Source organism: Pagrus major, chromosome 17 (assembly GCF_040436345.1).
Source record: "Pagrus major chromosome 17, Pma_NU_1.0".
Lineage (NCBI taxonomy): Eukaryota > Metazoa > Chordata > Actinopteri > Spariformes > Sparidae > Pagrus > Pagrus major.
Genome location: NC_133231.1, coordinates 6,305,130 through 6,317,910, shown reverse-complemented (window position 1 = coordinate 6,317,910; position 12,781 = coordinate 6,305,130). Strand labels below are relative to the sequence as shown.

The following is a 12,781-nucleotide window of genomic DNA, read 5'->3' as shown; positions in this document are numbered from 1 at the left end:
AAGGTTAAACATTAAGTTCACCCAAAAATTTAAATTCAGTCATTATCTGCTCACCCCTGTGAGTCCACAAAACATTTCTGGAGCTCCACAGCAAAACAGCATTGAAGCATTTACCTAAATAATGGTTTTGTTAAGGTTAAGGTTTTGTAAAACCGAAAAACAACTGACAAAACATAAAATGGCTCCATGCAGCTTGTCTGGTGTAATCCAAGTCTCCAGAGGCCCAGAGATTTCAAATTTATCTGAAAAGACTATTTACACCCTGGATGCACAGTCAAATTTTGTGCACCCACTTCAGATGGGGTACGCACCGACACTTTCAGCTTAACTACAGTGAAGGGTGTAAATAATGTCTTTTCAAATCAATTTGGGATCTTGGAGCTTCCAAAGACATTTTTGGGGGTTTTGTTTTTTTTGTTTTTGTTTTTTTGGCTGTTTCTTTTGCCTTTTTAAAGGATGGAGAAAGGTTCGCTGCTTTGTGAAACCCTGATTGTATTGAGGACATTACTACATAGGCTTGGGAACACTTCATGAAACTTGTCGATAAGCAGTTTGCGTGTGATTGATCGCATCGGTTTTTATTTATGATTTATACAGAGTCCCAACTGCTTTGGTTTCAGGGTTGTTTTGGAGATTATTTAACAGATATTCTCTGAATGATGACAATACCCAGACATTCAATTAAACATCAACAGTCTTAGGTCCTGAGGATTATAAAAATCTCGCGGGTCGATAACATACACACATACAGTACTGTGTCACTGCTGTGGCAGAAAAATCAAGTCATTATTTACTGTATTTGAATAAAAATAACATGGTACTTTATGCACTGATGAGTTTCGGCCTTCATGCTCTTGACACCTGCTAAACCAATCTGTAATTTCAAAGTACATGCGAGTCAATGAGAAAACAGGCTTTGTGATGTATATCTTGAAAAACATCCTGCACGTGTTTTTCAGGCCACCAAAGTGATTATAGAGGTTTGATGGAAATGGTACACAGAGAAAAGCTCCTACAGCCCTATAATGGGTTACAAAAAACAACATTTGAGCAATTCAGTAATGTCTGCTTACCACAAGTCACTTAATTGGTAATAGGATTGGCATTTTGTTCCTGTCTTCTTAGGGAATTAAAATCCCTCTGGAGTTATTTTTTCTTAACTTGCTCGTCGCATCTGCACTGGACATCATGAGTAGAGTCCCAGTCTTTGGGGAAATACAACAGATATGCTGTATTATTGAGACAGCTGCTTTTTTTTCAGTTTCCTAGAAGCTTGCAGAATAACATGGCTCTTGTAGTTCAGGATAGTATTGTTATTACATTTGGGTCTCAGAGAAATCCCTGTACACTCATGTGGCAGAGATGGCAGGTTCCAGTATGATTACTATGATCAGGTACAGTTATGTCAGTCACGTTTTGCAAATACTGACAGTCCAGAGCTGAGTTGAAATCCTCCATTCTCTGGTTACGTGTTCGTGTTTCCTGACGTTTTCATCAGTGGTTTAAACAGCACCTATCCTGTGATGGGGTACTTGTAGAGTCTGTAGGTTCGGGCAGGTGAAGTAAGGAGCCGGGAGGAAACAAGTCGCTATTCCATTGGAGGCGAATGGCAGCGTTGGCCCGTAGAAAACCTCCTCCTTCCCCTCTGCGCTCAGATCCAGCACCTGGAAACAGGAAACTTAAATGGTAATATGTCATTTTCCTCATAAATTCCCTTCAGATACACTGGTATAGATATGACTTAGTGGTTTGTGTCGTAAGAGTAGTTTTTAGCCATGTTGCAAGGATGGCTATTTTGAAAATATTGTGTCTTCATCGGAGTCAAAATGGACAGTTTTTATTGCTTAATTTGTTGAACATGATTTCAAATCTGTTAGATAATCCAACTAAGGATGGGAGTTTCCAAAGCCAATGTCCAAGCGTCCCGAACAGTATATTATCATCACATCAGAAACAACAGAACGCAGACATGTCTGAGTACTGCATCCACTGGTTGCATTCAATTTGAGGAAGCATGGAAAATTCAGTTCTTCATTAAGGCGAAAGGGCCCCACTGTGTTGACAGTGTGAATCTAATATACCTCTCTGTAGAATAGTGAGTTAATAATGTCTCCACCTCCATTCACACGCACACACCCACACAAGGTGCAAGGAGCAACTTAGGGTTCGTGCTCAACGTCACCTGAGCATACAGCTACAATTTTACATAGGAAGAGCTTGCACAAACAGAGGAAGATTGGGGGCAGAGTAAAGCACGTACATAAGGGCAGGGTGGACTAAGTCTTATTATTCTACCTCGGTCTTTTTCTCTCCAGTATATGTTTCTTTTACAATCGGTATTCCGATCCACTTCTTGGCTATAGCCCTTTTTACATGCTAAGAGTAATATTTGTAGAAAATGTTTGTCATGAGCTTTAAGTTTGGTTGGTATATTAACTACTACAGAAAGGCTGGTGAAACAACCATCAGTCTCTTAACCCAGTATCATCTTCTTTTTTATCTTTGGAGTAACAAAAATTATATACAGAAATCCTTCTATTAACCAGAACCAGAGGGTAGCGAATTGAATTTTATATATGTTTCAGCCATTCTTCCCTTTCTACTTCCTTCTCCCACCTCACTTTACCACGAAGTTCAGAAATCCTTGGAGGACTGTACACACGGTCCCTTGTTCAACTATACAAAATGTATCCTTTCATTATTTTCAATAGTTATTTTATAATTAATGTGCTGCTGTTTCACTTCACTGAATGAACAGGATATTATCAGTAGAAAAGCTGAATTCCTATCACTTTATCTGATAATTCTGACGTGTCACAACTGTTATGAGGCCAAATGTACATCTCTCACCTGAATGCATGCCAGAGGCTCGTTGGTCCAAATGGAATATCCTCCAACCACATAGATCCTGTCATCGTGGACGGCAACTCCGGACTCGTTTTGACCTGGGGAGGACAGAGCCGGCACGTTGTTTCACTGTGCCAAGCAGAGGGCATTCAGACAATATGACTTCCATGTCCCCCGAGAGGCAGAGAGGGAGATAAATGGAGAAAGATGGGGCAAGGGCGGGTGTGTATGGAGAGCCAAGATTGAGCTCTCGTTCTCTTTCCTGTGACTTTGTCTTAAACTTTTACAGATATAATTGGAGGAGACAATCCCAGAACAAAAGAGGAAAGTCATACAGGAGTAGAAAAGGAGGGAGGAATAGTAAAGTCACCTGAACTTTAAACCTCGTAAGCCTCTGCTGAACACTGTGACATGAAATGAGAGAATGAAAGACCACGCCCTAGAGTACAGTATGTGCATGATAAACTGTGTCTCTGGTGCCTCTAGGTCCATGCTGGTGGAGGTGGGATGGAGTACCATCTCCACCAGCATGGAGGCTATAGTAGATGCATGCCCACCGGTCCAAAGTAGAGATATATGTGTTTTCATTGTATATCATCCTGCCACCTACTCACAACCAGCAGGGAGGCATTATGTGTTATGTTTCTATCTAATGAGAACGCAGAGAGCTTTACTCATCCTATGTTTCCATCCATACAGTACGTTCGGAGTTAAAAGCATACTGTGGTCTCGGTAAAATAGGATTAATTCCCCTGAAGTATTTCTCTGTAACATAAAATGTCCAGTGTGTGGGATTTATGGGGGTCTACTGGCAGAAATTGAATACAATTTTCATAATTATGTTTTCATTGGTGTATATTATATATATATATATATTTATCCACACAGAAAATAGGCCCTCGTGTCAGGATTCCACCGTGTTTTCACAGTAGCCAGGAACTGACAAACCGAACACTGGCACTAGAGATGGCCTTTCGCGTTTTTAACGGCCACCATAGCCACCATAGGGGAGGGTGAGGTGAGGGGTGTTCAGTTAGTTGCAATCTGCAACTTAACCACTTCACACACTGGATCTTTAAATACTCATTACTAAATAAGCTACAATCTGTAGCTCTGTGGCCCCAAAAGCATTTTGTCCACGGCGCACAATTACAAAGAAACAAACGTTGAACTGCAAACGAGCACAATTATGACTCTCCATGGATTTTTTATATTTGTAGAACTTTCCTTGAGCCGGAAAAAGCTATTTTAAAATTTGTGATGTCATTACAGTGTAAAGTCAATGTAAAGGAACTTGTGGGCGGGGCCAGCAGAAGGAACAATACTGTGCATATCCAGTTGGCCACATACCCCGGAAGGAAACCTGGAAGCTAGAAACGTTTTTATGCCGCATGTGCCAGCAAGCAATAATTATAGGACTTGAGAGGTGCCATCTTTGGGTCAAGGGAAATAACAAAACAGTTCCAACCTGGGTAAAAAATTGTGCTTGACCCCATCATTTATAGAAGCTATGTGAGACCATATGCTTTTGGGGCCTTGAGTAGAAAAGATAGCCATCTGAGGAATTCCAAGCTAATACTGACTCTGTTTTTAGCTCTGTTTTGCTTCCACAATGTTACATTTCACTAACACAGTAGTTTGCTGGTTGCTAATTTTGTCTCTCTGTCGTTTGGTGCTGTGTTAGAGCTTTAAAACTTCTTCAAACGGCTGCCTGCTGTGGCGCAAAACAACCAACCAAAACTTTAAAGTTGCAGACTGCTAAGCTATGCTAACCATCTCCTGACTATAGCTTCATATGTAGTGTACAGATATGAGAGTGGTATTGACCTTTTCATATAACTCTTGGTAAGAAAGTGAATGGAAGTATGTCAAACTATTCCTTCAAATGAGTAGGTCTACGTATGTGTTATGTAGAGGTTTTAGCTTGCAAGCTGTTTTTGCAGCAGTTTTAGTGTAATGTCCACCTATGTTTCTGTCTATAGCACAGTCTTGCAGACCAGAGAGTTGACCAGTTGGTGACTATCACCTGATTAGTCATCTAGAGTATAAATGTGACAGTCTATGCATGTTCACATGTGTGGTTAATGAATAAATTTGGAACTGCATGCGCTGTCACGTGTGTCGTTTTTTCACTCTGCCCACCCGTGAGGAGGCTGAAGGAGCAGCGTGTCCATTGGTCCAGGTCCATGTTGTAGGAGTCGATGTGGCGGACCAGGATGCGGTCGTTGTTGTAGTCCAGGTCGTTCCCACCCAGCACGTAGAGCTGCCTCCTCACCGCCGCCATGACGTGGTAAACTCGCCTCTGCAACATGGGACCGCGGGCCAACCACTGGTCCTGGAAACGGAGGTGACGGTGGTGGAGAACGGATTAGGGTAAAGTGATGGATGGAGGGGAAGAAAGAAGGAAGAAAATGATAGGATGCAGATGAGAGGGAGGTGAGATGTAGTACGAAGAGGGAGGGAGAGAGAAACAGAGAGGGTGGGAAAGGAAGGAGGATGAATAAGAAGATTAATATTTAAGCATATCCATGCATGGGTAATTGATGTATGCTCAGTGCTAGATAAATAACGTGACACTGGAGCTCTGGTTTGTACTAATGACTTCCCTCCCTATTTCTAATCATATGTTTCAGCCACTCCATTTTACACCGAGGATCCCTGCTCATTTCACTAAGTGTGTCGAAGCTTATTTTGTGTCAGTGTGTGTGTGTGTGTGTGTGCAAGTGTTTGATTGAGGCAGAGAATGAGAGTGTGTATGTGTGTGTGTCTGCTGGGAGCTGACGGGTGGCCATCTGTTGAGGGTAGAGTGGGTGGGGGGTTGCTGTTGCTCTGGCAGGTGAATGTAGATTCATGGTGAATACAAATGAGACTCTCTCCCTCTCTCTTTCGCTCGCTTCTTCGTTCCCTCGCTTCCATGCCGACATGTACAAACACAGACCCATATGGATGTGCACCTTACACACATACACACTGCATACCTCCATACCTTTCGTATACAGCCTCGCCGAGATCCAGCCCTCTTTAACAGCTGGCTCATATACATACACAAACAGAAGCTGTGGCTTACTACATTCCACTACAGCTAGATGTGTGTGAGTAATTCTGATAGAGAAATAATTAAGTTGATTTGACGCACTGGAGACTGCAACAAAATGAATGTTTGTTAATATATGATTGTTGACTTTGTACTTAAGATAGAAGGATGTAACCTTATAGAAACAATATTAGGTGGATTTACATTAAAGGAGCAGTTCCAGCAAATTACAAATACTTTAATACTGATTATATTCTAAAGTAAGCTGTAGAGTTTTTTTTGTAATTTTCCTAGTTTCCACGATGCCATCATTAATTTCCATATGGTGTGAGAATCAATTAGCACACTCTTGACACCTGCCTGTTGTGTAATTCATCATAGGGAACACAATGTCTGCATTAATGCTCGGAAAAAAGCCATTAATGTTACATTGACGCTGTTTTGAGAGTAGATTATTTTTCACAAGTATACTTTGCATCACCTTGCAACAATAAAATCACTCTGGCGATATTAACTGTCAAGTAAAGCCAAATTTGTTTTTGAAGGTTTTAGAATGTGAACAATAGGATTCCCTCTATTCTTATTCAGAGAAGAAACGACTTCCAAAAATCCCCAAAAGAATAGAGAAACGGTAATTATGTACACAGTAGACACAAAAATGTAGTGATAGAATTACAATATGGAGAATCAAAAGTTACAGTACTGAGTAAATAAAGTCCATGAGCCAATAATGTGCAGGTCAAACAGAGCAAGTTTAAAGTCTGACATCTAAATTAGCGTGGGAGTTTCTGGCACAAATTCACCTACTTGCAAGGTGCATGGAGAAGAGAAAGCAGTCTTGAAGGTCCAACACTATAGCAACACTTCCAGTGCTGAGAACATCAGACCAACATATTTGTAGTAGACCGTGATGACTCATAACACTGTTGCCAGTTTGCATGAAACAATTTCAGTACAGTGATGTCCAACTTCTGATTTTAGACCCTGATGGGGACGGCCACGAGCTGAAACACGCTGGTCTAACAACAACGTTTTTCTTAAGACAACAAGTGTTGATGGAGTTTTTAATCTTTATGTATGGAACTAAAAGAAGCCCAATGGCTACATGGAAGGTAATAAAAATTCAACCTAAATTTTTATAATGTGATTTGTTATATGTTATTTGTTATGTGTGTATCATCTGACACCTTTACACAAATTAAGTTCCCAGTTATTGTTAAGTTAAAGTTATCTAGATTTTTGATTTGATTTTTGATTTCTTTTTTTTTTTTAAATGATAAATTAGTAGTATACTAGTAATACCATACTTTATAAAGCTCATAAGGCGAACGTTTTATAGAACCAACTTTCTATACACATCCAGCAGACATGTTACACCATCCAAAGTCGTGTTTCTGGCCACTGTCTTTTTACTCTGTTTTGGTCTCTAAGTGACGGAAACCTAGCTCTTCAACACTATCTAGTAACTAACTTTGTCTGGCTGTCTTTTAATGCTGAGCAGGTAGCGTACAGTGGGTTAATCAGATCAGTTTTACTGGAAACATCTGCCTGCCACCGCTGTTAGGTCGTAGGCCAAGCTGAAAAGATGCTGTAAAGCTCCATAACACAGAAGTAGACTGTTGAGACTGAAACTGTGATTATAATTTTTTGCAGGTGCGACCGACACCTTTTGTGTCACACATAGTCGTTTCATCCATTTTTAATATGAAAATATTGATTTGAGCAGCTTTAAAGTCGTGAAACTCTACAGCAAGCTTTGAAATAATAAGTCTAAGGAGTATAAGTTTCACAGCTCATCACTTCACAGTTACCTGATCTGGGTCGTACACCATCAGTCGATTCTGGTACTGAGCTGTGTTCGTCACCCCACCTGTAATACAAACGAAAAACATTCTTTATCTGAGAGCAAAAGATTTCGGTACAAATGTGCATAAAGCCTCTGAACTATGTGTGTGTGCATGTATATTAATATATAGAATCAAGGTAAATGTAATGCCTATGTGAGAGTGTGTGAGTATCTTGAGTCCTTCCTTATCTCTGTGTACCTGAGACCCAGAGCAGGTTGTCAGCCACACAGCCGGCGTGGCAGGACAGTGAGCGGTCGAAGGGTTGGACAAACATCCACTTGTTCCTTTTGGGACAGTAGCGCTCCACAGAGGGCAGCACCTGCCTCAGCTCATTCCTGCCCCCCACTGCGTACAGGTACTGACCCAGAGCACCCAGGACAAAGTGTTCTCTGCAGGCCTTCATGGAGGCAATCTCAGTCCAACAGTTGCCCCGGGGGTCGTATCGGCAAGCAGTCCTCACCGCACATGTCCTCCCCGTGGCATGCTCCACCTCCCCACCCACAACAAACAGGAAGTTCCCCATAACAGCCACACAATGGTGGCTGCGCCCGGTAGGCATGGGCGCCAGCTCACTCCAGTTCGACCCGCCTGCGACGCGTACATGCTCCTGTGCAGCCGGGTTGAAATACCGCAGCTCCCTGACCCTGCTCACCTCCCGCTTACGTCCACCAGCTATGTAGAGGGTGAGAGACTGGAAACGAGGTCGGGTGCGGGCCGACTGGCGGAGGGGCTGGGCGAAGGTAGCGTGGTGGTAGTCCAGGGCCTCCTCCACAAGGGCGGCAGCAGTAGGGCTGGACTGGACCAGAGAGTGGCTACGGGCAAGGTGGTGCAGTGTGGGGACGTCCATCAGGCCATAGCGGACATGTTGGAGTAGATCCTCAGTGTACTGGTAGCGACAGTCGTGTTCCAGCCACAGAACGACCAACTAGAGGCAAATGGAGGAGAGAAGAAGTTACATACTTTGGGCCTAGTGCACTCATTAGGTGGTTGCTTAATTAAATCATTAGCTTTTTGGGGGCTTTTACCTTGATAGGACAGGAATGAGGGAAGAGGGAGGGGAGGAACACAAGCTGGAATTAAACCCAGGAATCAGCATCGTACATGGGGCATACGCTCTACCAGGGGAGCTATGAGGGCAACCACATACTTTAATTAGTGACGAGAGCATTCACCATTTTCTTATGTTTCCCATAAATTTGGCAACTGCTAATACCATTTTACTTGATGTTTTGATGACTGTATCAAAATGATTACATCCACCAAGTAGGATATTCTTTCACCCATGTCCGTTTGTTTGTTAGTTGATTGGTTGGTAGGTTTGTCAGCAGGATTACACAATAACAACTGTATGGATTTACACTAAACTTAGATGGAGGATGGGTCTCATTCCAGAGTAGACCTAAATAACTTTCCGTACGGATCCACATAAAGGGACTGATCTAGGATTTTTTTCTTTTCAGTTTCTTTGAGATTGTGAGATAGGGCGATTATTTCTCAGGGAATAATGCATGGATCTTGATGAAAAAAAAAATCAGCTGCAAACTACGGAGGCAATTATTTCGGTCTGACGCGCTGATGCTCTAGTATGATATCTCGTGGCAGCGAATGCAGTGAATATTTCACCTTTAAATTCTCTGTTCCTCTTTTGGTTATTATTGATAAAAGTTGAACAAATGCAATATGGTTGGTTTGTTTTGACATTTTCGGTGGAATGGTGATCCAGTTTTTTATAACTTGAGGGTAGGGTCCAACGAAAATATCCACTTCCTCACCCAAAACATTTTCATACAGTCCCTTAAAAGTGGGGTGGGAGGAAGAGGTTGTGAGCAGAGAGAAGGGGGAAGGAATAAAGGGTGCAAGAGGAGAGTAAATGGAAGGAAGAAACAGCAGTCAGTATAGAAATAAGTAAAGATTAGAAGAATAAGCGGGAAAAAAAGGAAGAAAGCGAGAGGAGAGCACCTCAGAAAACAAATGAGTGTAGGACTGCTAATCATAATTATTTTTCTAGACACCTAAAGGCTATTAGGGCAAGACTGAGGCAAGCCGACACTGCATCCATACTTGCCAACACACACAAGTACTTATTAATCAGCAGCATTCAATATACAGACTGTAAATATCCACAGGCACCCTCCTTTGTTTAATGCAGGCGGACTGGGTTGCAGAGAAGGGATTTAATTGAACTTGAGAGCGGTGGAAGGTTATTTAGCTGCGACGAGGTGTGAATGTGGGCGAGATGACTGGAGATCACTGATACCATCATCAGGAAAACAAAGTGGTTTTAATCCGTGCACACACACAGAGAACTTAGTACAGCAGGATAAAGGCAAGTTTTTGGGGCAGTGGGAACTGGGAACATGCTGTTTTCTAACAAGGGTGACCCCGGACGAAAATTCGCAGTATCACACCAGAAATCAAAACACAGCATTTTAGTGTTTGGTGGCTGGTGAACAGCTTTTCTTTTATTTCCTCCTCCAATCCTCTGAAGGAGTGAATATGCAACAAACATGCAAGTCAGGACTGTCTTTTTGTGATATCTGTGCCACTCTCCTGTCTCTGCCTCCTTCTCTCTATCGCTCACCCCGCCTCTCTCCTCCTCATTGCTCTGAAGTGACAGTATGTGTGTGTGTGTGTGTGTGTGTGTGTGTGTGTGTGTGTGAGCGTGTGTATGAGCGTGTGTGTGAGCGTGTGCACTACGGCAGCTGACTGTGAAGGTCACGCTGCATCACACAACTTCCTCAGGGCACAGAATAAATCAACTCCTTCTCCCTCCTTCCCCTCCGTGCTGAAAGAGAAAGTGCAAGAGGGTGTGTGTCTGTGTGTGTGTGTGTGTGTGTGTGTGTGTGTGTGTGTGTGTGTGTGTGTGTGTGTGTGTGAAAAGGAGGGAGTAAGACTACAAAAGAGAGAGAGAGGGAAAGAGATAGTGAGGGAGAGAGGTAAGGGGAGGGGGTGGCAGAAGAAAGGCAGAGCAAAAGATGGCAAGAAAGAAGAGAGAGGGGGGAAAAAAACAAAGCCAGAGAAAATGTGATTTCCAGAGCGTGAGAGACTCGAAGAAAACTCTGAGTGACAATGATTGACGGCCAAGCTATATCAGTCCGGTATTGGCGCGCACACCCCCCCTCACCCTTTCGGACGACGGCCCCCGCTTGCCGTTCGCTTCCGTCTGATGCCCAAATTAACCTTCTGGGCGAAGTGAAGGAGGCCCAAAGCAGCCTAATCAGAGGCTGATTATGGCGGCGGCGGCTGGCTAAAGGGTCAGGGTAATTGTGCCATCAGAGGCCTGATTGTTTTCAATCAGACGGGCGGCCGAGTGACAGCTGGGGGATTGGGGCCCTGATGGAGCCGCGGTGGGCCTAATCAGAGAAGAGAAGGGGAGAAAGGCAGAGAGGGAGAGAGATCGGAGGGGGAGGGTGGGAGGGGGGAGGCTGATTGGTGCAAATGAACAGTCAAAACAGTGAGTCCCCACCCCGCACTGCCGCTTCACTCCGCAATCCCAGCAGTTCATGACACATGCACGTACACACACACACACACACACACACCCATGGCCGCTCACACAGACTGACACACAACACACGTGTCCATAACCATAACATCAGAAACAGTCCTTCCTACTGCATATCTGCATTAATATAAACAAACAATACATGGAGATGCAGCTGGCAGTGTTTCATTTGTTGTTTCATGTACTGTGTGTGTGTGTGTGTGTGTGTGTGTGTGTTATATGTAAAGATTAATTTGGTTCCAAGGTGCAATGTGTTCAAATTTACAAGCTGAGATGATTGTTTCTCACTTTTTTTTTTTTAAAACACTGCCATAACACCTTACAAACCTACCTGTGACGACACACACACATATACACACACACAGACACACGTCTGGTACCTTCCATATCTCCTCCTCACTCAGAGAGGTGAGGCGGTCGCTCTTCAGCACCTCCCTGAGGAGGCGGTAGGGCAGCTGCAGGGCCTCGTCCTGCCTGCTCTGGCTCAGCTCAGACAGGTGCTCCACCAGGAAGCCCACCACGGCCTCCTCTAAGGCGGGGAGGTGGAACAGGTCGGCCACGCGGTACAGCTCCAGGTAGTTCACACTGCTTAGTTCCTGCAGGGTGAATACATAAACATACAAATGCATGTATTCATCATCAATATTTCCTCAGCCAGAGATATGATCTGCTAAATAGTATGATTTCTCAGAAAGTATGTTTTAACGTATGTGAACTCCTGAATATTTCTGTTTTATGTAAGCCATCTTTTTTTAAGCATACGTCCCATTTACCAATTATAGATGTCCTGTTTGGGGTTTTTTCAACTCATCTAGAAAGGTTAGACACACTCATCCCAACATATACTGCATATAAGCCACATATATGCATTATGTATATATGAACTGTGGGATCATTTCAGTTTCATAGTTAAATGACAACATTACAGATGCCAAATGTAGAGAAAGACTACACAAGGAACGGGGGAAATAAAAGATAATGATGCTTGACTAGTGGAATAAGACTGCCATCTTCTGGCTGTCCTTCAGAACATACAGTCCAAACATGCATCAGCTACATCCCCTCCTCTCTCAACATTTAAAACAAATTAGATTAAAGATCCTTATTAAAGGTGCACGATGCAACACTTGTATGGGCTTATAAACAAACAGAGACAGCGCTCTTGATACATATATTCAGACTACAGGTGTTTTAGGCTAATTTAATCCAAATTCTCTCGAACTGGAGGAGAAATCTGGTCTGGGACCTCCGTTGGTACCATTGTTCAGCCCAGATGATAATGTGAGGGGTTTACAGATCAAGTCTTAAACGTCCCGAACATGAGTTTCTAGATGTACTTTGTAAGTTGTGTGTTTTCACAAATTTTTATGAAAGACAGATGGGGTGAGATCAAAAAGAGCCAACTGCCAGCCTAAAGGTCGTACCGGTCAAGAAAATAGATTGTAAAAAAGTTACATAGTGCCCCTTTGAGTATTGGAATTATGATTATACAAATACAGCAGTAACTACCACACATCCATACCAGTCATAATGTGTCATTACTATCAT

At 43.0% G+C, this 12,781-nt stretch overlaps 1 protein-coding gene across 7 annotated transcripts in view; it reads right to left on the bottom strand.

The window, feature by feature from the left end:
* Positions 1-1,502: 1,502 nt before the first annotated feature.
* klhl32 (kelch-like family member 32) overlaps positions 1,503-12,781 on the bottom strand; it is a 28,852-nt gene continuing 17,573 nt past the window's right edge. For 4 of the 7 annotated variants that reach the window (XM_073485790.1, XM_073485792.1, XM_073485793.1 and 1 more), the window contains 6 exons: positions 11,614-11,829; positions 7,927-8,653; positions 7,693-7,751; positions 4,990-5,182; positions 2,851-2,945; positions 1,503-1,664 (listed from right to left, as the gene is read on the bottom strand). In XM_073485790.1, the coding sequence (XP_073341891.1) occupies positions 1,503-1,664; positions 2,851-2,945; positions 4,990-5,182; positions 7,693-7,751; positions 7,927-8,653; positions 11,614-11,829 (1,452 nt within the window). The remainder of the gene's footprint in view (positions 1,665-2,850; positions 2,946-4,989; positions 5,183-7,692; positions 7,752-7,926; positions 8,654-11,613; positions 11,830-12,781) is intronic. The other 3 variants (XM_073485794.1, XM_073485795.1, XM_073485796.1) reach the window with 3 other exon arrangements.